This window comes from Salvelinus fontinalis, chromosome 4 (genome assembly GCF_029448725.1).
Source record: "Salvelinus fontinalis isolate EN_2023a chromosome 4, ASM2944872v1, whole genome shotgun sequence".
Classification (NCBI taxonomy): Eukaryota; Metazoa; Chordata; class Actinopteri; order Salmoniformes; family Salmonidae; genus Salvelinus; species Salvelinus fontinalis.
The window spans coordinates 23,013,892-23,040,460 of NC_074668.1; the positions used below are offsets into that span (position 1 = coordinate 23,013,892).

The following is a 26,569-nucleotide window of genomic DNA, read 5'->3' on the forward strand; positions in this document are numbered from 1 at the left end:
ACAGTATGGTTCTATGTTTTCCACTCTGTGATTAAAAGTAGTTCTCAGAGTAGAGAAACATTTTTGAATTGACCAAAGCCCTTCTCGCCCGATTGTTCAGTTTGGGCTGGCGGCCAGCTCAAGGAAGAGAAGAGTCTTGGTGGTTCCAAACTTCTTCCGTTTAAGAATGATGGAGACCACTGTGTTCTTGGGGACCTTCAATATTGCAGAAATGTTTTGGTACCCTTCACCAGATCTGTGCCTTGACACAATCATGTCTCTACGGACAATTCCTTCGACCTCATGGCTTGATTTTTGCTCTGACATACACTGTCAACTGCTGGACCTTATATATTCAACATACAGATAACATCTCAGAGGGTTGATCTAGCTGCAGATAGCTAATTCTCTATGTGTTTTCCCCTTGCTGCTAATAAGCTCTTATCAATCTAACTAAATGAATAGAGAACATCTGGTTATCTGACGGTCTATGCAGCAACTATTGTATTAGAGACAAGCTCTGGTTATTATATTTTACTAGACAAGTCAGTTAAGAACAAATTCTTATTTACAATGACAGCAGGTTAACTGCCTTGTTCAGGGGCAGAATGACAGATTTTTACCTTGTCAGCTCAGGGATTTGATCTAGCAACCTTTTGGTTACTGGCCCACCGCTCTAACCACAAGACTACTTGCCACCCCAAGTCCTGCCAACTCAAAAACTGCACAATAAATGTGTAACCAAGGGGGAACTAGTACATTTCTCTGAGAAAAGCTGCTTCAGTGCTACCAATCATCCAAAACACTTGAAAGTCTTGTAAAATAATTTGCATTTATTTGATCAAATAGACTTTGAAAGGGTAAACATGCAAAAATTCCTCTTGTCAAAAGTCTTGCTGTTACAAAAGTAGTTCTTCATGCAGCGTAACAGGTTACAGGTTCTTCTTGGTGAAGCGCCTGAATGGCTTCATCATTGCTGAAAAGACCCTGACAATCAAGGATCGTTTTTTGATAGGCTGAGATATGGAGGGAGAAACCTCTCCAACTGGAGCTAGAAACACAAGAGAAATGGATGGGGTAAGAGAGAAAGAGAAATTGAGCGAGAGTGAGAGAGAGAGAGAGAAATACAGTATAATAACTTTGAAAAATAACAGTGCTATGAGTTTGGTAGGCATACTCTATGTTTCTAACACACACCTAAACAAAACTACAAGCTATAGCAGAGCTCTAAAACATCCTTACCTATGCAATGTCCATCAGTAGAGGGAATCTCAGTCTGTTCCTGGACTGAATGGCAGTCCTTTTTGTTTCCTCTCTTGGAACGCTAACAGGAGAAAGGTAAAGAAAATGGTACAGAGAATAAATAAATAAATGGAACACTTCTGAATCCAAGGCAACAATTTAGTGATGAATAAAACATATTTATCTCATGTATTTGTCTTATCATAGCCACATCAATAACATCAGCACCTAACTGGAACAAAAAAAAAATGCTAACTCCCTGCTATACCTTGAAGTTGATCCTGAGTTTGGTCATTGAAAAGCAAAGGAAGCTCCTTCTTGCTTTCTGCTCAGCCCCCCTCTCTGTCTCAGCCTGGTCTGATGGGTTTGTTGCAGCAGAAGCTGGTCTTGACGCCTCCTTGCATCCCTGTACCAGCTGCTGGGTCAAGGACTTTACCAGGACTCTGTCAAACGCAGGGTCCTGGGAGGAAATAGCTGCTTGCAGGGTGTTATAAGAGCCAAACTCCTCCATGAGGTTTTTATGTACACCTCTGAACACCCTGTGGATGTGCAGGTTCTGGGAATATGTCTGTGTCCTGGAGAATCTGGATGCAGCACAGAACTCAGACAGGACTTGTCTGATGAGTTGCTGATATGTTTCTGTCATGTCTGCTGCCTGTTGGGAGGGTCCATCTAGGGCTGAGGGTCTGATCTTCGATAGCAACCGTATCACCAGTATGGTGACCAAACACATGACATCATCTTTGCTGGAGTCCATCAAGTACTGCAGTAGGAAAGCAGTAGCACTGCTGATGTCCGGGGTGATTAAGAGCTCCCTCAGATGGCCAGAGCTGCTGGGGATGCACACCTCCTTCTCTTCAATGTCAATCCCATCTCCCTTTGGTACCAAAGAGGTTCCCTTGCTGGTGAAAGACGGAGTGGAGGATCGAAAAGAGGCTTTAGCACTCGGTGGTCGGCTGCTTTTAGTCATTGGACTGTTACGATGCAGGGGTTCATCTGTGTGTGCCATCATCTTTGTCTTTAGGTCACTTGTAGAAATCTCTGGCATTTTAGAGTCCCTGAAGTCGATGCAGGAGCTCCTGACTATGGGGCAGGTCAGATCAAAAGGCACTTCGTCAGGGATGGGAGTGCCAGGGAGGTTGATCTCTAACTCACACTCTGACCTAGGACCCTTTGAAGAGCTGGACAAGGAACTACGACCCTTTAAAGAAGTGGATAAAGTTGAACAGGTTCTAGGGATGTCTTGGCAGATTTCTTCACCGTCATCCTCACTTTTCTCAACCTCCTTCAGCATAGTTCCTACCATATCGTTGATCTGAAGGAGCTCCCTGGAATCCTTCCTTCGCCCTAAGTTTGAGATTTCACTCTGGATAGCAACCAGGATTTCCCCAAGGGTCTCTTTGGAAGAAGCATTTTCTGTCCTTTCGGATCCGGATGGCTTCAGCCCTGTGAAGAAATCCTTAAGTGTGTTCTTCATACTGACGCAGATGGTCTTAGCTGTTGACCAAAGCTTCTCCTCTGATATGTTAACACTCAATTCAGTATCATCCAGTTGGGAGCCCCCGTGGGAGCACTGCGAAACTTTCCCACTTCTTTCCAGTAGCACAGTGCCAGTGGACTCATTTTTCTGGAAAATAGTCGCTATTCCTTTGACAAAGGTTTCCACTAATCCAGAGGCTGTATTTTGAGAGGACATGGAGGCAATCTCTGATGGCGAGCTAGATGATAAGTCAGCCTGCTGACTTTTCTGAAGACCAGTATGGCTGATCTGTGTGATAAAGGAATGACTGGATCTCATCAGCACTTTACTCACTGCCTCTTCTGCCTGAGTCTGAAAGTCATTGCTAGAGAGCTTCTTAATGCTCTGAATCAGACTAGTAGAGGACTGTGGGATTCTGACACTCACTTCTGAGCTCAGTTGAGAATATTGAGTACTCACACTCAAGTCTTCATTGGGTGAGGGTGACTGGGAAATAGTATAGTCATCCAGCTTTGATAGGACACTATCAACAAACCAACAAGCCTCTAGGGACTCATCAGATGAACTGACAACGGCCAAGGATTTACTCTCCACTTTTGATAACTCTGACTTATAGATGGAAAAAACACTGCTAAGAACTTCTTGAGTACTGGTATCCAGATTGGAGAGACAGAGAGCTGGTATTGGTTGGCTCTCACTGGGAACTCTCCTAAGTTTGGTGCTGGGTAACTGGACCTCAACAGTTGAAACAGTTGCCTTTTCCAGAGTGTCTGAAGACTCCCGAAGAGAAGCATCCTTAGCCACACCTTCTTCTCGAGCGGATGGAGTTAAAAGGTCCCTCAGCTTTGCTCGTATAAGGCCGTAGAGTGTGCGGGCTGGAGAGAAGGTTATCTTCTGTGAAGACCCTGTTTTGTGGTCATTTACAGGAACTGGCCAATCAACTGCTTCACATGTGCCTTCAAATGATGCTATCGTCTCCATGCCTCCCACAAATGCCTTAACAATCACTGTGGCAGTGGAGGTTACAGATGTCAGGGCTGTAGAGCTGATATTCAGGGGTACTTCAGTAAGGCTAGGAGCAGCACTAGAAGCCCTAGAGGAAGGAGCCATGCCAGAAGAGCTACTGACTTTCCTTGTAAGGATGGTGCTCACCGCCTTGAGGGCTTTAGACTGAAAGTCGGGGCTAGAGAGGGTCTGAAGCTTTCTGGCCACCACACTGGTAGAGGATCCAGTCTCTTTGAGAAAGTGAGTGGTTCCTTCCTTCCCAGATGGACACTCAACATCAAGGTCACATTGAAGATTGGTCAGAAATTTAGACCCCAAGATTGTCATCTTCTTGGCCAGATCCAAGAGGATGCTGAAGTCCTGTGCCATTTTGTCCATTGTGCCGACAATGGCATCCAGCACATCATCGGTCACAGGGTCCATGAGCGGCTCGATAAACCCTACCCACTCTGGCTCAGACGTTTTGCTCTGTAGCTCGGCCAGGATCTGCACCGAGGCTACCCGAATGACCTCCTTGCCTGCTGCTATGTCCTGACTGTCCATAAGGGGGAAACTCCCAGAGCTGGCCTGAATGGCCACTGAGAGGCCAGAGTTAAGCTGGTGTACTACCTCTCCCACGATAGCACAGCTCAACTCAGAGGAGCTGGGGTTGGAGTGACCATCAACCAGGGATATCAGGAGGCTCTCTTCCGTTACCCCAAAAAGAGCCTTCAGAGGCTCCTCCATGAGGGGAGCCTCTCTAGTTGCAGGCAAGCTCTGCAATGAGGTCTGGGACCTTGAAGATAAACACACAATCACCACTTATGCCATGCAAATGTGACCAACTGGTATCTTATCTGGGTCATTAGTGAGCCTGAAAACCAAATTAGAGCAATGATGGTTTACTTCTCATACCATCGTAGTTCTAGAAGCCTAAAGCCAACTGACACAATTTTTTGCCTGATTTTTATTTCATATTGCTGTGAACATACCTCTTAGGCGACCAGCATGATGATGAGGTTCTGCGAGTGGATTTTTGGCGGCACCCTGCACTGCCATTCCTCCTCCTCTCCTTAGTCCAGTAGTTCATCTCACTGATCAGCAGCCTTTTCTCTCTCTCATCCAGACTGCCTAAGGAATCCTCAGACCCTGTCAGAGAGCACTGGGATTCTGGGGAGGTTGCCCCACTCCTCAGGTTCACCCCCATGATACGAGCTAGCGCTGGTAGGAGAATGCGGAGGGCTGTCTGGGTCACGACCTTAACAATCTTCAGACACAGCATGGAGAGCTGCTCGAATGTCAGCTATGACCAACAGAGTAATGTTTTTGCCAATCAACCAATTCCATGACACCGTTCCCTATATAGTGCACAACTTTTGACCAGAACCTTATGTGGAGAGACTTACGTTATTTTTCATGCCATGCTGAATCACTCTCCATTGGCTAGAGAAAAGAAAGGAAACATATTTTAGCTGCACACTGATGTTGAGTTAATGGAGTCACTAGATAGCCATGTTAGGGAAAATAAAAGTGTATTTAATTAAGCTATTAGCAAGTACATGAGCCATTTTGTTCTTGATTTACAGGAAGAGTTAGGGGTGTGGTTACGGTGATGTTAGGGTTAGGTGTAGTGTTTAAAATCCCATTTGTGGTTAGAAGGTGCACTATGACTATAAATTCAGAGTAGTTGTATGTGAGGTTGGAAAAAGACATGGGACTTGCTCATCAGTTAGACTCCTCAGGAAAGAGAGGAGGATTGGGGCACAGCATGTCCCAATCTTGAGAGAAGGCATTAGAGTCCTCTGAGCCTCCTTCTCCAGCTGCTCAATGATAGATCCCCTTTCCCGGAAACCACACCCGGGTGTCTGAGAAGACTCTGGGAAACCGCAAAGAGAAATCTAAAGTTGAATCTGAACTTTATTCCTAATTTCCTTCACCTTTAGTGATTTGATTGCACTGGACAGGTAAAAGCACATCTCTCTGCGGGCCTCCACTATATTGCTTTCACCTATATAGATACTATCTTCTCAGATCAGTGCTGATGAATTTGAACACAACCTGCACCCAACATGAAGTAATCTCGGACCTGCACCAATGCTGCTGTCCTCCTCCACGGAAATCTTCTTGGCACGGCCACTGGACTTACGTTTAGCCTACATGACAACAGATTATAGGTCTCATTGCAGATCTAAGGTCAGTGTAGTGTCTCCTAATGCTTTAAGGTTAGGATTTAGTGATAGTAAACTAATCCAAGATCTGTGCCTAAGTAGGCAGAGGATGTGTAAAGGACAGCATATTTCTTACCTTGCCTCCTGTCCTGTTCTTGTTGGTCTCATGTGTCTCTGTTTCATCCTTCATATTCTCCACAACTTTATTTTGGTCATCCGGGTGATCCTCACATTTCACGTTCTGGTGGATAAATGAGAGGTCAATATCAGTCCTAGGTTTATGAAAGAACTTATTCTCTCCTATTTTAAACAAAACGGCAATAGTGGTCAGATTTCAGTCCATGGATCAAACCAGTGAGACCTATTGCTGTGGTAATGACCTTGTCACGCCCTGGCCTTAGTATTCTTTGTTTTCTTTATTATTTTAGTTAGGTCAGGGTGTGACATGGGGAATGTTTGTGTTTTATCGGTTTTGGGTGGTTATATGGTAAAGGGGGTGTTGGGTGTAGTGTATGGGTTTGTGTTGAGTGTATGTGTCTAGCTGTGTCTATGTTGGTGTAGTTGTCTAGGAGAGTCTATGGTTGCCTGAATGGGTTCCCAATTAGAGACAGCTGATTTCTGTTGTCTCTGATTGGGAGCCATATTTAGGGTAGCCATAGGCTTTCGTTTGATGTGGGTAATTGTCTATGTGTTATACGTTTGTAGCCTGTATGTGCACTACGTTCATAGCTTCTCGTTTGTTTGTTTTGTTAGTTTTGTAAGAGTGTTTTGTTTTCGGTTCTCCTTCTTCTTAATAAAAAGAAGATGGCTTATTTTCCTAATGCTGCGTTTTGGTTCGTCAATTCCCCACACGATCGTGACAGACCTACTATATTGTTAGTAATTTCTCCTCTAAACTCAAAATAGGCTAAATGAACCATACCTTGCTGTCGTCTGACATGATGTGTAGCTTATTGTTGTAGGCTGTTTAGAGGTAATACTAATAACTCCTTTGAAAAAACGTCAGTGAACCATCGGCAGACAACTGAAGTGAATATGAACGTCCTTGAATTATGTCAAAGCATTGTTGAATACTCGATTCCGATTGGCTGAAGCCAGGGCATTCTTCAAAGATGTCATACACACATGGTGTCACAATTAGGCCTAAGTTTAATGTCTATATGAATTGTCAATGTCATTAGAAAACAAATCGTAGCTTGTCAAAGTTCTGCCAAACGAACATTTTTGTAAGTGCACGTTGTTGCGTTTCATTTATGGTTTATCAAGCATCCTCATTCATCACTATGCACAAACACGCAACTCGCTGCAATCCATTAGCTATAATTCTGAGGTTGCAAAGCTGCAAAACTAGGACATGCAATAAATGATAACCACTTGCACTTACAATAATTTAAAATCAATGACGTTCTAGGGGGCTTTAACTATTTCAGCACTATTGTCCGCTGCATAGTGCTGACACGTTTCTAGGCGTCAGTGGACCGTGCCATGGTGCTGAAATGTTTCGAGTCTGGGCAGCACCTGAGACCGCGGCATGGTGCTAAAATGGAGCAGGGCTCAGTTCTATGGGTATCTCATGCGGATTTCCCTGCTAGCCTATGTATAAAGATACTATAATTACATTATTTTCATCCATCCGTCAACACAAATGGCATGTCAACGTTTCCCAAATAATAATGCAATGAAGCCACGCCGAGATGTATGATTCTTCATCCAGAGGACGAAGCACCACTGTATCATCTAAAACCTTCAGAGAGATCCCTTAAAACTGCAGTATAAATTCTCCACAGCTGTTGTGGTAGCTAGGTAATTTAGCAAGACATGGACGAATCCAACACATAGCGTTTCTACTGAGGTAACTGACTGTCATGTTGCTAGTTGTAATGACGCTATTAAAACAATAATAGTTATTTGTAATTGCTCTGGGAGCTAGTTATTGCAGAACCCAGCTACACATCCTGCTTGCTGGGCTCATTATGGACAGCCAATGAGCAGTTCAGGTGAAAAAGTCAGCCAGATCTGATCCCTAAAGCATACATGCTACTAGGAAACTGTAGCAACCTGCCGGCCTGCACAATCCTCCATGGCACTAATGTTACACGCGCAGTATGGTATGCTAACATCCCACAACAACTACCCAATTGAATTACTTTCCTAAACTTCCAATCATACTTATTTTCTAATATCAACCACGGTTTCTGCACTTAAGCAGACTTGCTATTAGAACAAGATGGAATTAGGAAAACTCTAAAGCTCGTTAAACGTAGGCTAAAATTAACCTTACCTGGCTGTCGTAAGCCATTATGTGTAGCCCGTTAATTAAGGGTCTGCGCCTCTAATACTGTAGCTGTTCTGATAGGCTACTGCAGCTGTTCTGATAGGCTACTGTAGCTATTCTGATAGGCTACTGTAGCTATTCTGATAGGCTACTGTAGCTATTCTGATAGGCTACTGCAGCTGTTCTGATAGGCTACCTCAGCTGTTCTGATAGGCTACTGCAGCTGTTCTGATAGGCTACTGTAGCTGCTTTGTAACTGTTAAACTAGTCTAATCTAATCTTATCCGTTGAAAACCCGTCAGTGAACCGTCCTCAAACACAATGAACTGATGTCAATATGGACATTAACCTTCACATAAGATATCAAATACATGACGTCAGATATGCCTAGAGGTATTGTTGACTTAATCAGAATACACATCGTAGTGTTACAGTACGTGCTGTTGACAGCCTACCCCGAACTCAAACAGGAACATGGATTTTGTGAAATCTGTTGTGAATGTATAGTAATGTTTTTACAATTGTATAACTACAATTGTATAACTATAACATTTTACTGGACCCCATACAGAGTAGCTGCTGCAGCTAAAGGGGATCCACAATAAATACAAATACAAACCCAATGCACCATGATAACACATGCATCAACTTGTTTTGACATATCACATGGGATATGACAGTTCCTGATTCTGAGATACTGTAAATCAACAGACCTTGAGAGGAGATAAAAGAACATCTGTTGATCTATTTCACAGGTTTCTGGTGGTTTCTAAGCATTCTACATGTGTTGGGGAAGGAGGGTGGGATCTCTCCAGAGCATCTAATTACATCAATCATGTCTTGCCATGCATGTGATATGAGATAATGTTATGTACCATGCAAATATACATTGCCTAAGGCTGCAGTGCTATACTCCATGGAGACAGTGCTCATTGTTAATTTTACATGATGGATATATGCTACTCCATTTCATACAAGCAATCATCAATCAGTACAATTTATTTATAAAGCCCTTTTTACATCAGCAGATGTCACAAAGTGCTTATTCAGACACCCAGCCTAAAACCCCAAATAGCATGCAATGCAGATTTAGAAGCACGGTGGCTAGGAAAAACTCCCTAGAAAAGCCGGAACCTAGGAAGAAACCTAGAGAGGAACCAGGCTCTGAGGGGTGGCTAGTCCTCTTCTGGCTGTGCCGGTGGAGATTATAAGCATACTTGGCCATTAAGGCCAGATTGTTCTTCAAGTACTGTAGTTCAAAGTTCTTCATAGATGACCAGCAGGGTCCAAAAATTATGTGGTTATAGAGGGTGCAACAGGTGAGCACCTCGGGAGTAAATGTCAGTTGGCTTTTCATAGCCGAACATTCAGAGGTCGAGACAGCAGGTGTGGTAGAGAGAGAGAGAGAGAGAGAGAGAGAGAGAGAGAGAGAGAGGGAGAGAGAGAAAGAGAAAGAGAAAGAGAGCGAGAGAGAGGTGGGGGAGAGGGAGAGCGAAGATCGAAACAGCAGGTCCGTGACAAGGTATCACGTCCGGAGAACACACATGCCTCTTCATATGATACATGATGTTTGGCTGTGCTGTGTGAAGTGTTATCTTATGGGTTTGGTGATTGTTCTATGTGAAGCCGTATTCTGCATTGCATCATGGAATGTGATGTGAAATCCCTGGGCCTATGGCTGTTGAAGCTACACTGCACTGCTGCTGTGAGCAGGAGTGGGAGAGAAGCCATTATTTTATTAGACTCTTGTTCTGTCACTCATTCTCCTGCCTCTCCATCTCAAAGGCTGCCAAATATTTTGAAGAGTGGTTAAAGAGGTGGCTGTGTGCACACACACTCAGACTCCAACTCTATTTATAGGTTTGTCTTATTCCAGAATACACACATATTGTGTGATCTACACAGTATGGTTCTATGTTTTCCACTATGTGATTAAAGAAGTTCTCAGAGTAGAGCATTTTCAAATTGCTAATTATGTTTTTGATTCTGTATTGTAAGGAGCATGCATTAAGATCTAAAGCATGGAAGTTTGAGCGGCTGTGGCGTGTTGTGCTACTTGAGCCTCTAGTCTTTGGCTTTGTCTAATTACTATTTTTTAATTGTGAGCCCTCAACCTGGGCATGAAATGGATATTTTGTTCTTTTGTATTCTTTATTTGTTGCATTTCGCTTGATTAGCTTAATTGTTTAATTACCTTAATTGTTTGATTAGAATAGAAAGTTTCATAATTCATTATGATTATGAATAGCACTAAAAAACTGCTTCTGTATAGGGCTTTTTCTTCTTATACCCTTCCTATGCAGGCTACAATATACATTGCCTAAGGCTGCAGTGCTATACTCCATGGAGACAGTGCTCATTGTTCATTTTACATGATGTATATATGCTACTCCAGTTCATACAATCAATCATCAATCAATCAGTACAATTTATTTATAAAGCCCTTTTTACATCAGCAGATGTCACAAAGTGCTTATTCAGTGCTTAAAAAGTGCTTAACCAGAAGAATACGTTCAGGAAATTGAATATTCTTAGTTTTTATAGAGGTAATTTACAGTGCAAAGCCAGTGGCATGTCGTTAGTAGAAATTGAGAATGGTAAGTGGCCTAAACAGTTACCCTGGGGAATTCCTACAATAAAGACCTGATTGGTGGAGTGCTGTAGAGATGGTGTCCTTCTGGAAGGTTCTCCCATCTCCACAAAGGAACTCTGGAGCTCAGAGTGACCATCAGGTTCTTGGTCACATCCCAGGCCAAAGCCCTTCTCCCCCGATTGCTCAGTTTGGCCTGGCGGCCAGCTCTAGGAAGAGTATTGGTGGTTCCAAACTTCTTCCGTTTAAGAATGATGGTGGCCACTGTGTTCTTGGGGACCTTCAATATTATTATTATTATTATTATTTAAAATTTACCCCCCTTTCTCCCCAATTTCGTGTTATCCAATTGTTAGTAATTTGTCACGATCATTGTATGGTTGAAGAGAGGACCAAGGCGCAGCGTGATATAAATACATTCTTCTATTTATTATAGCGTAACGAAGAATACTTAAACAGACTTACAAAACAACAAACGACCGTGAAGCTATACTACGACAAGTGCAGACACAGGCAACTTACGTAATGACATAGACAATCACCCACGACATAACCAATGAATATGGCTGCCTAAATATGGTTCCCAATCAGAGACAATGATAAACAGCTGCCTCTAATTGAGAACCAATCTAGGCAGCCATAGACATACAAACACCTAGACTAGACAAAACCCCATAAACATACAAAACCCCTAGACATGACAAAAACACCTACATCCCCCATGTCACACCCTGACCTAACAAAACAAATTAAGAAAACAAAGATAACTAAGGCCCGAAACACAACCCAACCAAGCCGCACTGCTTCTTAACACAGCACGCCTCCAACCCGGAAGCCAGCCACCAATGTGTCGGAGGAAACACTGTGTACCTGGCTTCCTCGTTTAGCGCACACTGCGCCCGGCCCGCCACAGGAGTCACTGGTGTGCGATGAGACAAGGATATCCCTACCGGCCAAACCCTCCCTAACCCGGACGACGCTAGGCCAATTGTGCGTCGCCCCACGGACCTCCCGGTCGCGGCCGGCTGCGACAGAGCCTGGGCGTGAACCCAGAGTCTCTGGTGGCACAGCTAGCGCTGCAATGCAGTGCCCTAGACCACTGCGCCACCCGGGAGACCCCGAGGACCTTCAATATTGCAGATTTTTTTTGGTACCCATCACCAAATCTGTGCCTTAACATAATCCTGTTTCTAAGTTCTTCAGACAATTCCTTCGACCTCATGGCTTGGTTTTTGCTCTGACATACACTGTCAACTGTGGGACCTTATATAGACAGGTGTTAGCCTTTCCAAATCATGTCCAATCAGTTGAACCAATCAAACATCTCAAGGATGATCAATGGAAACAAGATTTACCTGAGCTCAATTTCGAGTCTCATAGAAAAAGTTCTGAATACTTATGTAAATAAGGTATTTCCGTTTTTAATTTTTAATACATTTGCAAAAATGTCAAAAAAACTGTTTTTGCTTTGTCATTATGGGGTATTGTGTGTAGATTGATGAGTAAAAACATTTATTTAATCCATTTTAGAATAAGGCTGTAACGTAACAAAATGTGGAAAAAGGGAAGGGGTCTGAATACTTTCCAAATGCACTGTATGTAATGTTATTACAACATTGAACATAGATTCAATGGAGTTAATAATTTCCCATTTGACAACTGTAAAAGTTGGTCTGGTATAGCAGTATGACATGAAAAGACAAGAGCTGTAAATGAATGGTTTGAGTCAGCCCCACAGCTTTCAGGAGAGATTGTGTATAGCCTATAGAGTGTGTACTGCCATTTGTCTCTCTCCCACGCTCTTTTTTCCTCCTGCAGATTAGTGGCTACAGCCCTCAGCTCTCTAGATAAGACCTGTCCTGCTCCCTTGAAACAAACTCTTATACACTAAATGCAGAGGACATTGAGAGATACAAGACACATGTCACAGGTACTCTCAGGTCTGTGAAGTTACTCTGTGTTTGTCTATCAGTTCTGTGCCATGTGCTGTACCTATTTGTTTATGTTAGTTTTATGTGCTCCAGGATTCTGTACTAATCTGTGTTAACATGACACGGTTCATGTCCTGTGACTGACTGATGGTTCTCTGCTTTGAGGCTGAGCTGTTGTTATGTGATGTACTGTACTCTGTGTTGTTCCTTTACATTTCTGTTGTGCCCTGTGTGGCTACTCAATGCTGTGACTCTATACCATAACCCTTTTCTGTGCGCAATGTTGTGACTGTGTCAGTGGTACTCCTGTACTGTATGTGTTCTATATAACCCGGTATGCATTGTGATTGTGTATCTGTCACGGTTGGCGGCTCTGCCTATGTGACTCTCAGTGCTCCTCACGGGCTCTAATGGCTTCTTTAATTGCATCCATCCATCACCCTACTGGCTCATCTCTTAAACCACACATGCAAACTGAGATGAGCAGCTTAGCTTAGGTGGGGCAGAAATAACTTCCTATAGCTTCAGCTTTTACCTCACCATTTCTTTATTGTGGGCTTGGTTCAAAGGAGGTTTGGCAATGGTGATTTATTTTACATAATGGACTTAAATGTTCTGTTATCTTTTATGTGTTATCCTGTGAAGTCCAGCAGCAATGATTCATCTATACAGAAAAAAATATGTTTCTTACGGTAATATAACGTTTTGGTCACCTGCAAGAGTTCAATTGACATTGGGAAAATGAACTAATGCTGAAATGGACAAATTAAGCTGTCGTGGTAACGTCCTCCATGTTGTTGTATTCAGATGGAACAGGAGATCTCTCTAGTCCAGAGTAAGATGTCTGATCTAGAGTCAGTGCTGCAGCAGAAGGATGTGGAGCTGAAAGCCTCAGAGACACAGAGGACCATCCTGGAGCAAGACCTGGCTACCTACATCACCGAGTGCAACGTGAGTGGCCCAAAATGTATGTGTGTGTGTGTGTGTGTGTGTGTGTGTGTGTGTGTGTGTGTGTGTGTGTGTGTGTGTGTGTGTGTGTGTGTGTGTGTGTGTGTGTGTGTGTGTGTGTGTGTGTGTGTGTGTGTGTGTGTGTGTGTGTGTGTGTGTGGCCAAGGGGCGTTTTACTGTATACAGTGCATTCGGAAAGTATTAAGACCTCTTCCCTTTTTCTCCATTTTGTTACATTACAAACGTATTCTAAAATGGATTACATACTTTTCCCCCCTCATCAATCTACACGCAATACCCCATAATGACAAAGTGAAAACAGGTTTTTAGAAATGTTAGCATATTTATTAAAAATAAAAAGCAGAAATACCTTATTTACGTAAGTATTCAGACCTTTTGCTATGAGACTCGAAATTGAGCTCAGGTGCATCCTGTTTCCAGTGATCATCCTTGAGATGTTTCTACAACTTGATTGGAGTCACCTGTGGTAAATTCAATTGATTGTATATGATTCGTCTGTAGCACTCCGAGACAGGATTGTGTCGAGGTAAACTAAACAATTTCTGCAGCATTGAAGGTCCCCAATAACACAGTGATCTCCGTTCATTCTTAAATGGAAGAAGTATGGAACCACCAAGACTCTTCCTAGACCTGGCCACCTGGCCAAACTGAGCAGTCGGGGGAGAAGGGCCTTGGTCAGTGAGGTGACCAAGAACCCAGTGGTCACTCTGACAGAGCTCCAGAGTTCCTCTGTGGAGATGGGAGAACATTCCACATCTCTACAACACTCCACCAATCAGGCCTTTATGGTAGAGTGGCACATGATAGCCCGCTTGGAGTTTGCCAAAAGCCACCTAAAGGACACTGACCATGAGAAACAAGATTCTCTGGTCTGATGAAACCAAGATTGAACTCTTTGGCCTGAATGCTATGCATCATATCTGGAGGAAACCTGGCACCATCCCTATGGTGAAGCATGGTGGTGGCAGCATCATGCTGTGGGGATGTTTTTCAGTGTCAGGGACTGGGAGACTAGTCAGGATCGAGGGAAAGATGAAGAGAGAAAAGTACAGAGAGATATTTAATGAAAACCAGCTCCAGAGTGCCCAGGACCCCAGACTGGGGCAAAGGTTCACCTTCCAACAGAACAACAACCCTAAACACACAGCCAAGACAATGCAGGAGTGGCTTCGGGACAAGTCTCTGAATGTCCTTGAGTGGCCCGACCAGAACCCGGACTTGAACTTGATCGAACATCTCTGGAGAGACCAGAAAATAGCTGTGCAGCGACGCTCCACGTTCAACCTGACAGAGCTTGAGAAGATCTGCAGAGAAGAATGGGAGAAATTCCCCAAATACAGGTGTGCCAAACTTGTAGCATCATACCAAAGAAGACTAGTAGGCTTTAATCACTGCCAAAGGTGCTTCAACAAAATACTGAGTAAAGGGTCTGAATAATTATGTAAATGAAATATTTCCATAAAAAAATATATACATTTGCATAAATGTCTAAAAACCTGTTTTTGCTTTGTCACAATGGGGTATTGTGTGTAGATTGATGAGTTAAAAAAAAAATGATTTAATACATTTTAAAATAAGGCTGTAACGTAACAAAATGTGAAAAAGTAAAGGGGTCTGAATACTTTCCGAATGTACTGTATGTGTGTGTTTCAGAGTCTGAAGCTTAGTCTGGAGCAGGCCCGTATGGAGGTTTCCCAGGAAGACGACAAGGCACTGCAGCTCCTCCACGGCATCCGGGAGCAGAGCAACAAGCTGCAGGAGATTAAAGAACAGGTAGAGGAGAGCCCCTCCTGTGGGGCAACAGAGGTCTGCCAGGGTTTGTGGGTTGTGGCGGGAGTTGCACAAAGTTGCCCCTAAACTATAATGTTTAGGGTTAAGATTTGGGGATGGTAAGCTGATCCTTCTATCCTTCTAGCTTCTATCCAGAGTGCTGTGGAGGGATGTACAGTTGTGGGTTGACCTGACCTTGCCCATCCCTGTGGTGTGTGAGTTGAGTGCTACTCCTGCTACAGCCATGTTAATTACAGAGGAAGAGGGTGTTGAGGCCTCCCCACTGCTCCCATCGCCCTGCCTTCTACTCCATGCTCTGTGCTTCCTACTTTCTGCTTCCTGCTCTCTTCTCTGTGCTCTCTGCTCCCTGCTCTCTGCTCGCTGGTCCCTGCTCCGTGCTCCGTGCTCCGTGCTCCCTGCTCCGTGCTCAGTGCTCCCTGTGCAGGTGGAGTCAGTGGACTATTAAACAGACTGGCTCAGGATTCCTGACTGCTGGAACCCTATTCAGATGAATTCGTGTTAATACTGTGGTTTCATTGCCTTTATCGAATAAGGATAATCAGAGTAAGGCTGAAAACTATAACAAGGCTTGAGTGCCACATAATAGAAGTCTGATAGCAATAGAAGTAATAGTAGAGATTACCTTCAGTGAGTATCAACATTGAGCCTTTCCTAGCAGTCTGCAGTATGCTGTTCTAACAGTGGACATGAACCCAAATGCACTCTCATGCATTTGACCTGTCCTGACCATGAAAAAGGCTCAGTGGACATCTCTCTGATAGTAGCATACCTCTGCATAGCTCAGCACCGCAGTACTTCAAGGTGTCTCCTGTGTATCATTCCATTGCTACTCTCAGGAGTGATGCAGTGTCTCCTGAACTCTGCTGATCAACAGAGTAATGTAGAGGAAGGACAGATTTACGCTGAGACAACCATTATCCAAATAGAGTGTCTGTGTGTGTGTGTGTGTGTGTGTGTGCGCACATAAACAATGATCTGATTCGGTGAAGGTTTGAGAATTAGGATATTGAGAGGTTGACAGTAGAGAACAGCAAACAGCATAAAATATATGCCCACCCCTTCCCTCCAAACCACAGAGCAGAATCCAAAAAAAGGTAATAGAAAAACAACCTGTTCCCCTTAGCAGTTGCTGGCATTGGTTACCAGGCACAAGCTCTATAGTGCGATGGTTGCCATGGCAATGTGACTCATCCATACCTAGAAGTGGAGAGTGTGCAGTGCTGCTGATGCAGTGGGCAGGCTGTCGTGATGAGGCGATAGGGGCCTTGGATCTTACATTATGGGAACTAGAGTGTTGTTGTTAACTCCTTCACTGTAATTTACACTGCTCTGTAGTCTTCACAGCCAATCCATGGTCGTCCATGGATGGTATACTTACCGCTCACTGATACAGCGCACCGGTCTGCTAAGTTGGTAGAGCTTACAATGCCAGGATAGTGGGTTCAATTCCCGGGTCCACCCATACATAAAAGTCACTTTGGATAAAAGTGTCAGCTAAATGGCATATATTATTATCATTATTATTATTAATGCAAACCTGGAAATTAGCAATGGAAATTATTGACCCACTTCTAGTTAAAGTTATTGTCATGCATGAGAATGAGTCATGCTAGATGATATTTTCAAAAGTGCTTTCCTGCTTGATTTTGACCCAACTGTATGCTGCATAAGGTCTTGTCCTGAACAGTGTCTCTCTCCCACACGCTGTTTTATGAGTCTGTAACTTATACAAATTCATGCACAATTTATGTTGTGTCGGCTCAACAAACATAGACGATTGGGGATATGAGAGATGAAAAGCTTTTCAGTGACAGGAGAAAGAGAAATCCATGGCAAGACAGCCAGTACACGGAAATTGTGTAATTCTGTGAACCAGTGAGAACAAAATGCTAGGCTCATTGGAAGAGAGATCCCTTTCACTGAATACATACACAGCACACATGCTGACAGACTCTAACTGGGATAAGACAAGTGTTCTACCTCTCAGTGTTGTATTTGTGGATAGGTAGGTTTAATTCAGTTCTAGTACCTACCTAAAGTAAGCTTTATTTAACCACTTTGTCAGCAAATGTTCCTTTGGCACAGACAAACCTGTCTAAAGATGACTGAAAGGAAGGATAAATCTGTTCTGTAAGGCAGTGGGAAGAGGTATAGGCAAAGCGGTTGTGTTTTTTTCCCCAGGACCATGGATTAGTCTCCCTTTCCTAAGAGGTTACAGTAGAACTGTCACTCTCCCTGTCAGGGCTACACCTACTGTGTTTGAAGCTCCCAGCGGGAGTGTGTCGGTCAGAGCGATATGGAGACACTCTCTGTGTGTGTGTGTGTGTGCACGTGTGTGTGTGTGCGTGTGTTTGCGCATGTGTGTGTATGTGCATGCGTGTGTGAGTGTATTGAGTATATTCACATGAAAACTATGAATCAGCTCTTCTGGCATGCACCAACCTATTGTATTCACCCCGTATTCCCTTTCTTTCTCTGCCGCTCTCTAATCTGATCCCTTCCATCCTGCCCCTGGCTCACTCCATCCTTCTCCATGGGTACCACTCAGCTCTGTGCTTAAGCCCTGGCCTAGTTCAGTTCTCCTGCTGACTTATGTTTAGGGCTGCCAGAGAGTTTCTGTGATCCAGTCAAGGACCTGGTGGACTGGTGACAATGAGGAACTAGGGCTCTGAGTCAGCCCGCTGGCGAAACACCGCAAAGTCTTTTCCCACTTGAAATACATATTTCCTTTTATTCTTCAAAGAGATTAAATGAGAGGTCCCTGTGGTGTCAGGTTTTTTCAGTTGATGCAGATATTGCTAATGTGAAAACGTTCAATTAGCATTCCGATTATACATTTAATTTACTGTTTGCCTTTTTCTTCCTCAATACCTAGGATATGTAATGAACTGTAATAGACAATGACAATTAAAAAAATATATGTATATTTAACCTTTATCAATCATCATTCACTTAAATACCAAACGCTTTTTGTATCTTATTAACGTTATAAAGGAGGTCCAAACTTAAATTGTGCTGAACATGACATTATTTTGTCTTTCATTTAATGCACACTAAATTAGAGGGTGCAACATTTAAAAAAATGTGTGTTACTATGTTTCATGACTCATGAGGTGTCTTCCTGTCACTTACTGTAGATGACAGGCGGACGTCCTTGGAGACACGCTTCAGGCACTTAGCAGGGTTTGAATGAATGGAAACAGGAGGAGCACTTTTAATTGAAAAGGGACTGACGAGGTGCTGGCTGGTGCTGCTGATGCTATCTTCTGCACCTGTCATGTTCCATTGTCAGGGTGCTCTCACCCTCCCCAGGCACCGGGATCATGCTACTTTCCATTAGCCTCTGCTAGTCCTAACCAGCCTGATAATCAGGACTGCTGCATGCCCCGTGACTCGGCCACGAGGTGGAAATTAAGGCTGCTAGCCGTATCTAATCATCATTAGACCCTTAGAGGACAAGGACACTAAATGACTTTGGCTAGTGCAATTTTTCTCTGCCGCAACATTTCTTGTTCCATAACTCTTTGTTCAAAAGACTCTATTATACCATATATCCTCTTCTGTCTATTCTTTGTACCACTCCGCCCCATCACTCCCTCTCTCATGTCTGCCAATCTAATCTCTTTCTGGGATGCTTTCCATTTGTTCCTTTCTATTCACTTTTTTGTAATTGATCCTTTTCCGTATATCTTTCACCTCTGTACTCCTCCATCCCTCTCTCTCATCCCTCGTTCCTCTCTCATCCCTCTGCAGGAGTACCATGCCCAGCTGGAGGAGATGCGTGTGGCCATCAGGCAGCTGGAGGAGGACCTGTCTGCGGCCCGTCGTCGTAGCGACCTGTATGAGTCGGAGCTGAAGGAGTCCCGTCAGACCAGCGAAGAGCTGAAGAGGAAAGCAGCAGACTGTCAACAGAGGATGCAGAAGGTGCTGTAACTATTCACTCTGATATTGATCTCTTGACTCTGACCCACATTCAGAGAACTTGAAAGGCATGTGTTGGCTTTGAAAGCAGGAGGTTTAACTCATTTTCTGGTTATTTTCACACAGGCCAAGGAGCAAGGAAAAACTGATACAGAGGAGCTTCTGTCAAAGCTGGAGAAGGTACAACTTCGGTCCTATTGGCTCATGTTGATATCCTGTTGACGCCATGGATGGTCATACAGTATATGTTCCTTAAAGTAATGTTCAGTGGTTGGGAGACAAATTATCCCATCATGAATGAAACTATGAAGATGGTTTGGGACTGAAGTCATATGGACTGTGAAATATTTAGCTTAAAATGTTGTTTTTCTCTCTATTTCTCTGTTTCAGACCAATGCTGAACAGCAAGTGAAAATTGAGGATCTCCAAGATAAGCTTGCCAAGGTAGAATATTTTTGTTGAAAACTTCATGGATAATTCATATTCAGCATATGCTTTAAGGGAAGAATAGATGCTCATCACACACAGACATGTGAAAGTCCTCTCTCTCTTGCTAATGATGTGTGTCAACTCCTCCATTGTCCTGTAAAGCAGATGTTGAATTGTGGCCTGAGAATAAATCAACTGTATCTAAAATCATAATTTGTCAGTTTCTGCTTAATTGCCAGCTATCAAAATATTTTTCAGACAATGTTGGTTTCTCTATGTAATATGTTTTATAGTGATGACTACATTAAATGAAGACATTTTCAAAATAACTCTAAAGCCATTTCCTAATGGAATTCTCCAGGCTGTATGGGCACATATTTTAGAGGCACAATCAATCACATTTTCACCCAGTATTCTAGGCTATTCATGCATGCAACTACCAATAAAGCCTGCAAAGCTTAAAAAATGACAGTTTAAAGTTATGTAAATGTCAGATAGGTGACAGAAAGTGTTTGTTGTTCCCCGGCCCATAACACAGGCAGTGAAGGCGAGCAGTGAGACCACAGATCTCCTCCATAGTATCAGGGTGGCTAAGGAGCGCATGGAGCATGAGCTGGAGAGGCTTCAGACCAAGGAGGACTCCAGTGACAGCCTCCGGAGACGCCTAAGAGAGACAGAGGTATGCAGTACTGACTAGGGCTGTGGCAGTCATGACATTTTGTCAGCCAGTGATTGTCTAGCAAATAACTGCCAATTGACCGTTAATTAGCATACACACATTTAGCATCTCCTGGCTTTCATGCATAGCCTACAAGCCACTGATGCAGACCTTTGGAGCATCAATGTAAGGCCTGGGTCTCGGAGTGTGGAGTCAAAGCGCAGGAAACAGCAGGTGCCAATACAAAATGTTCTTTAATGAACACGGACAAACTAGGCCACCCTACTAACACACTGGGTGTACTACTTAACCAACCCCAGACACGGGGGAAAGCAACACAGTCCAGAAAACACGTAGCACAAAACCAACACCACTACTTACAAACAAACAATCCCGCACAAAGAAACGTGCGGGCCGGCTGACTAATAAGCCCAACTAATTAACCCTAATACAAAACAGGTGAACCCAATAAACACATAGGGAGGGGGAGAAAAGGATCAGTGGCAGCTAATAGGCCGGTGACGACGACCACCGAACGCCACCCGAACGGAAAGGAGAGCCTGCCTCGGTCGAAGTCGTGACAGTACCCCCCCTCTGACGCGCGGCTCCCGCAGCGCGCCGACACCGGCCTCTAGGTCGACCCGGAGGACGAGGTGCAGGGCGATCCGGATGGAGGCGATGGAAATCCCTCAGCATCGACGGATCCAAAATGTCCCCCACCGGTACCCAGCACCTCTCCTCCGGACCGTACCCCTCCCAGTCCACGAGGTACTGCAGGCCCCTCACCCGGCGTCTCGAGTCCAGAATGGCCCGTATCGTGTACGCCGGGGACCCCTCGATGTCCAGAGGGGGAGGAGGGACCTCCGGCACCTCACCGTGCTGCAAGGGACCAGCTACCACCGGCCTGAGGAGAGACACATGAAACGAGGGGTTAATACGATAATAGGAAGGGAGTTGTAATCGATAACACACCTCGTTTATTCTCCTCAGGACTTTGAAGGGCCCTACACACTGCGGACCCAGCTTCCGGCAGGGCAAGCGGAGGGGCAGGTTTCGGGTCGAGAGCCAGACCCTGTCCCCCGGTACAAACACGGGGGCCTCACTGCGGTGGCGGTCAGCGCTCCTCTTCTGCTGTCCACTGGCTTGTTGGAGAGATTCCTGGACGGCCCTCCATGTCTCCTTGGAACGCTGCACCCATTCCTCCACCGCAGGAGCCTCGGTCTGGCTCGGATGCCATGGTACCAGGACCGGCTGGTACCCCAATACACACTGAAAGGGGGACACGTTTGTAGAGGAGTGGCGTAGTGAGTTCTGGTCCATTTCGGCCCAGGGAATGTATCTCGCCCACTCCCCTGGCCGGTCCTGGCAACACGACCGCAGAAACCTACCCACCTCCTGGTTCACTCTCTCCACCTGCCCATTACTCTCAGGGTGATACCCGGAGGTCAGTCTGACCGAGACCCCCAAGCGCTCCATGAACGCCCTCCATACTCGGGACGTGAATTGGGGGCCCCGATCAGAAACGATGTCCTCCGGCACCCCGTAGTGCCGGAAGACGTGGGTGAATAATGCCTCCGCAGTCTGTAGGGCTGTAGGAATACCGGGCAACGGGAGGAGACGACAGGACTTCGAGAACCGATCCACAATCACCAGTACCGTAGTGTTCCCCTGAGACGGGGGAAGATCGGTCAGAAAATCTACGGACAGGTGCGACCAAGGCCGTTGTGGAACAGGGAGGGGTTGTAACTTCCCTCTAGGAAGGTGCCTAGGAGCCTTACTCTGGGCGCATACCGAACAGGAGGAAACATAAACCCTAACGTCTCTCGCCAAGGTAGGCCACCAATACCTCCCCCGAAGGCTCCCCACCGTCCTCTTCACCCCAGGGTGACCTGAGGAGGGTAGAACGTGAGCCCACCGAATCAATTTGTCCCGAACACCAAGCGGCACGTACTTCCGCCCCACCGGACACTGAGGAGGAGCGGGTTCCGCCCGTAACGCGCGCTCGATGTCCGAGTCCACTTCCCACACCACTGGTGCTATCAGCCTTGAGGAGGGAAGGATGGGAGTGGGTTCGGTGGGCCGATCGTCCGAGTCATAAAAACGGGACAGTGCATCCGCCTTTACGTTCTGAGAGCCCGGTCTATACGTTAACGTAAACTGAAATCGGGTAAAGAACATGGCCCACCTTGCTTGACGTGGGTTCAGTCTCCTAGCTGCCCGAATATACTCCAGATTCTGGTGGTCGGTCCAGGTGAGAAAAGGGTGCTTAGCCCCCTCAAGCCAGTGTCTCCACACCTTCAGGGCACTGACCACTGCTAACAACTCCCGGTCCCCCACATCATAGTTACGCTCTGCTGAACTGAGTTTCTTCGAGAAGAAAGCACAGGGGTGGAGTTTTGGTGGCGTACCAGAGCGCTGTGATAGCACGGCACCTACCCCAGCCTCGGACGCGTCCACCTCCACTATGAATGCTAGAGAGGGATCCGGATGCGCCAACACGGGCGCATCCGTGAACAGCGCCGTCAACCTGTTGAAAGCTCCGTCCGCTTTTGCTGACCACTGCAACCGCACCGGACCTCCCTTCAGCAGTGAGGTAATGGGAGCTGCTACCTGGCCAAAACCCAGGATAAACCTCCGGTAGTAGTTGGCAAAACCCCAAAACCGCTGCACCTCTTTTACCGTGGTCGGAGTCGGCCAATTACGCACGGCCTTAATGCGGTCACTCCCTACCACCACGCCTGAGGTGGAAATGCGATAACCCAGAAAAGAGACGGCTCGTTTGGAGAACACACACTTCTCAGCCTTGACATATAGGTCATGCTCCTGCAGTCTACCAAGCACCTTGCGCACCAGAGACACATGCGCGGCGTGAGTGGCTGAGTAGATCAGAATGTCATCGATATAAACAACCACTCCCTGCCCGTGCAGGTTCCTGAGAATATCGTCTACAAAGGATTGGAAAACGGCTGGAGCATTCTTTAACCCATACGGCATGACGCAGTACTCATAATGGCCCGATGTGGTACTAAATGCGGTTTTCCACTCGTCTCCTTTCCGAATACGCACCAGACTATACGCGCTCCTGAGATCCAATTTTGTGAAGAACTGCGCTCCGTGAAATGATTCCATTGCCGTAGCAATGAGAGGTAGTGGGTAACTAAACCCTACGGTGATGGCATTTAGACCTCTATAATCAATACACGGACGCAAACCTCCCTCCTTTTTCTTCACAAAAAAGAAAATTGAGGAGGCGGGTGAGATGGAGGACCGAATGTACCCCTGTCCCAGAGACTCAGTGACATATGTCTCCATAGCCACCGTCTCCTCTTGGGACAATGGGTACACGTGACTCTTGGGAAGCGCAGCGTCTACCTGGAGATCTATCGCACAATCCCTTCCCGGTCGATGAGGTGGTAATTTAGTCGCTTTCTTTTTACTGAAAGCGATTGCCAAATCGGCATACTCGGGGGGAATGCACACCGTGGAACCCTGGTCTGGACTTTCCACCGACGTGGCACCGATGGAAACTCCCAAACACCTTCCAGAACACTCCTTTGACCACCCCTGGAGAACCCCCTGTCTCCACGAAATTTTAGGATTGTGCCGGGCCAGCCAGGGAATCCCTAGCACCACTGGAAACGCAGGTGAATCAATAATATAAAAGCTGATACGCTCCTTATGATTCCCCTGCGTCACCATGTCCAGGGGTACCGTGGTCTCCCTGACCACCCCTGACCCTAATGGCCGGCTATCTAGGGAGTGCACGGGAAAGGGAGAATCTATCGGCACAAGCGGAACCCTTAACCTAAGAGCGAGTCCGCGATCCATAAAGTTCCCATCTGCGCCTGAATCGACTAGCGCCCTATGCTGGGAAGAGGGAAAAAATTTCAGGAAAAAAATCAAGACAAACATGTGACTAACAGGGGGTTCTGGGTGAGTTTGGTGCTGACTCACCTGGGGTGATCGAGAAGCGTTCCGCCTGCCATCTCGACTCCCAGACGGACCCCCCCAGCACCGATCGGCCGTGTGTCCTCTCCGACCACAGCTGGTGCAGGGAGAGCCTCCTCCTCCGGTATCCCTCGGCCCAGCCCCTCCCAACTCCATCGGAATAGGAGCGGAGGGGCTGGGTGGTGGAACGTACAGGACCCTCTCAGAACACCCGCGGGCAGCCAGCAGATTGTCCAGACGGATGGACATGTCAATCAGCTCATCCAGGGAAAGAGCGGTGTCCCGACATGCTAGCTCCCTGCGGACGTCCTCCCGGAGACCACACCGGTAGTGGTCAATAAGGGCCCTGTCGTTCCACCCAGATCCTGCAGCCAGGGTCCGGAACTCCAGCGCGTAATCCTGGGCGCTCCTCTTCTCCTGCCTAAGGTGGAACAGTCGTTCTCCCGCCGCTCGGCCCTCTGGAGGATGGTCAAATACGTCCCGAAAACGGCGGGTGAACTCTGGGTAATGCTCCTTCGCCGAGTCTGGGCCATTCCAGACTGCGTTGGCCCACTCCAGAGCACGACCCGTGAGGCAGGAGACGAGGACACTCACCCTCTCCGCTCCCGAGGGAGTGGGTCTTACGGCGGCAAGGTACAGTTCCAGTTGGAGTAGGAACCCCTGGCATCCCACCGCCGATCCATCATAATCCCTCGGGAGTGTCAGACGGAGAGCGCTGGAGCCGAGGGATGGAGAGTCCTGGGCTGGAGGAGCTGAAGATGGAGAGAGGAAACCACTCCTCTCCCATCGGTCCATTCGCTCCATCATCGAATCCATCGCTGATCCAATACGGTGGAGAACAGTGGTATGATGGAGCACCCGTTCCTCCATCGATGGGAGAGGGTTGGCCGCTGCTCCTGCTGACTCCATTCGGGTGCGGGATTCTGTAAGGCCTGGGTGTCGGAGTGTGGAGTCAAAGCGCAGGAAACAGCAGGTGCCAATACAAAATGTTCTTTAATGAACACGGACAAACTAGGCCACCCTACTAACACACTGGGTGTACTACTTAACCAACCCCAGACACGGGGGAAAGGAACACAGTCCAGAAAACACGTAGCACAAAACCAACACCACTACTTACAAACAAACAATCCCGCACAAAGAAACGTGCGGGCCGGCTGACTAATAAGCCCAACTAATTAACCCTAATACAAAACAGGTGAACCCAATAAACACATAGGGAGGGGGAGAAAAGGATCAGTGGCAGCTAATAGGCCGGTGACGACGACCGCCGAGCGCCACCCGAACGGGAAGGAGAGCCTGCCTCGGTCGAAGTCGTGACAATCTACATTTTAAAAAGTCTAATAAATCCATGTAATATAGCCTACACCATCACAATAAATCCCTTATTTATTTTAGATAGGTCTAAAGAAACATGATATGAATAAAATGCAGTCTATTTCAGAAGAACAGAATAGCGTACTCTGCGTTGTCCTGATGTTAGGCCCTGATCTGGCTATGCTATGTGGCTGATTTAGAATTCCGGGGAATTATTTGATATTACTTTATAGTATGAATAATACAATAGAACAACGCTGAATGAAATAGAAAGGATATTTTCTCCACAGCTATTATGTGTTGAGCGGTTAACAAAAAAAACAGGTACCGGTATTCCTATATGCATTTTTCATTTTTTTCATAGTTATTTATGTAAATTTAGTTCTGATACAAATGTTGGGCTATATGTTTTGATTTTTAATACATTCTAAGGCTGCATTATGCCACTCTAATGATGAATTTTTAAAAGTCGCATGAAAAGGCATGAGCTCTGGTTTCTTTTTTTGCGCAGACACCATTCATCAGTCTTTCATTCACAATTTGACAAGCACTTGATAATGCCTCGAATTTCCCGGCTGCATCCCCTTTGTGTGGCCATAATCCCCCTAAAAAATCTATGCATTTGCTGCCAGTGGTCGTTGTGTCCTTGGGCTGAATATAATAATTATAATTCCCTTCTCCCGGCTGTGTGCGGAGGCACCTCTCACTCACATGGCTTTCAGTCACGTGAGCTACAAGTGAAGACAGACACATCCGGGACGCAACTGCGTGCTTCCTTGTGTAATTCCGAGGTGCATATTGAAGATATTGGACAAACTGCCCACATTTACTTTTTGTCAGTCAACAAGATGAGTAGGCCTAACGAACTACAAAAGCACTAGTCTATG

The 26,569-nt window shown here is 45.8% G+C and overlaps 2 protein-coding genes across 13 annotated transcripts in view; one reads left to right on the forward strand and one right to left on the reverse strand.

Annotated features, from left to right (window-relative positions):
- The window catches only part of LOC129853382 (citron rho-interacting kinase-like), a 133,283-nt gene that overhangs the window by 13,725 nt on the left and 92,989 nt on the right, over positions 1-26,569 (forward strand). For 8 of the 10 annotated variants that reach the window (XM_055919355.1, XM_055919356.1, XM_055919361.1 and 5 more), the window contains exons 2-8: positions 12,537-12,648; positions 13,457-13,600; positions 15,272-15,391; positions 19,163-19,333; positions 19,457-19,510; positions 19,721-19,774; positions 20,298-20,438. In XM_055919355.1, the coding sequence (XP_055775330.1) occupies positions 12,610-12,648; positions 13,457-13,600; positions 15,272-15,391; positions 19,163-19,333; positions 19,457-19,510; positions 19,721-19,774; positions 20,298-20,438 (723 nt within the window). In that variant the 5' untranslated portion in view covers positions 12,537-12,609. Of the gene's footprint in view, positions 1-12,536; positions 12,659-13,456; positions 13,601-15,271; positions 15,392-19,162; positions 19,334-19,456; positions 19,511-19,720; positions 19,775-20,297; positions 20,439-26,569 lie in introns of all 10 variants that reach the window. The other 2 variants (XM_055919359.1, XM_055919360.1) reach the window with 2 other exon arrangements.
- On the reverse strand, positions 793-8,295 carry LOC129853383 (uncharacterized). 3 transcript variants are annotated; one of them, XM_055919367.1, is made up of 9 exons: positions 8,135-8,295; positions 5,990-6,094; positions 5,772-5,838; positions 5,408-5,561; positions 5,092-5,128; positions 4,678-4,988; positions 1,490-4,481; positions 1,222-1,303; positions 793-1,030 (listed from the first exon to the last, which is right to left on the reverse strand). In XM_055919367.1, the coding sequence occupies exons 1-9, from the start codon at positions 8,150-8,152 to the stop codon at positions 912-914; spliced, it is 3,885 nt and encodes a 1,294-aa protein (XP_055775342.1). In that variant the 5' UTR covers positions 8,153-8,295; the 3' UTR covers positions 793-911. The 3 variants fall into 3 exon arrangements, with proteins under 3 accessions (XP_055775342.1, XP_055775341.1, XP_055775343.1); XM_055919366.1 differs by lacking the exon at positions 8,135-8,295 and adding an exon at positions 6,776-7,064; XM_055919368.1 differs by lacking the exons at positions 5,772-5,838; positions 8,135-8,295 and having other exon boundaries at positions 5,990-6,390.

What these genes read in the sequence shown, in the direction of transcription:
- LOC129853383 (XM_055919367.1), bottom strand. An exon ending in AGAACAGGACAGGAGGCAAG is followed by an intron (nt 5,839 to 5,989) that starts GTAAGAAATATG and finishes GTTGTCATGTAG; the next exon opens with GCTAAACGTAAGTCCAGTGG. An exon ending in TCATGCTGGTCGCCTAAGAG is followed by an intron (nt 4,482 to 4,677) that starts GTATGTTCACAG and finishes TTTATCTTCAAG; the next exon opens with GTCCCAGACCTCATTGCAGA.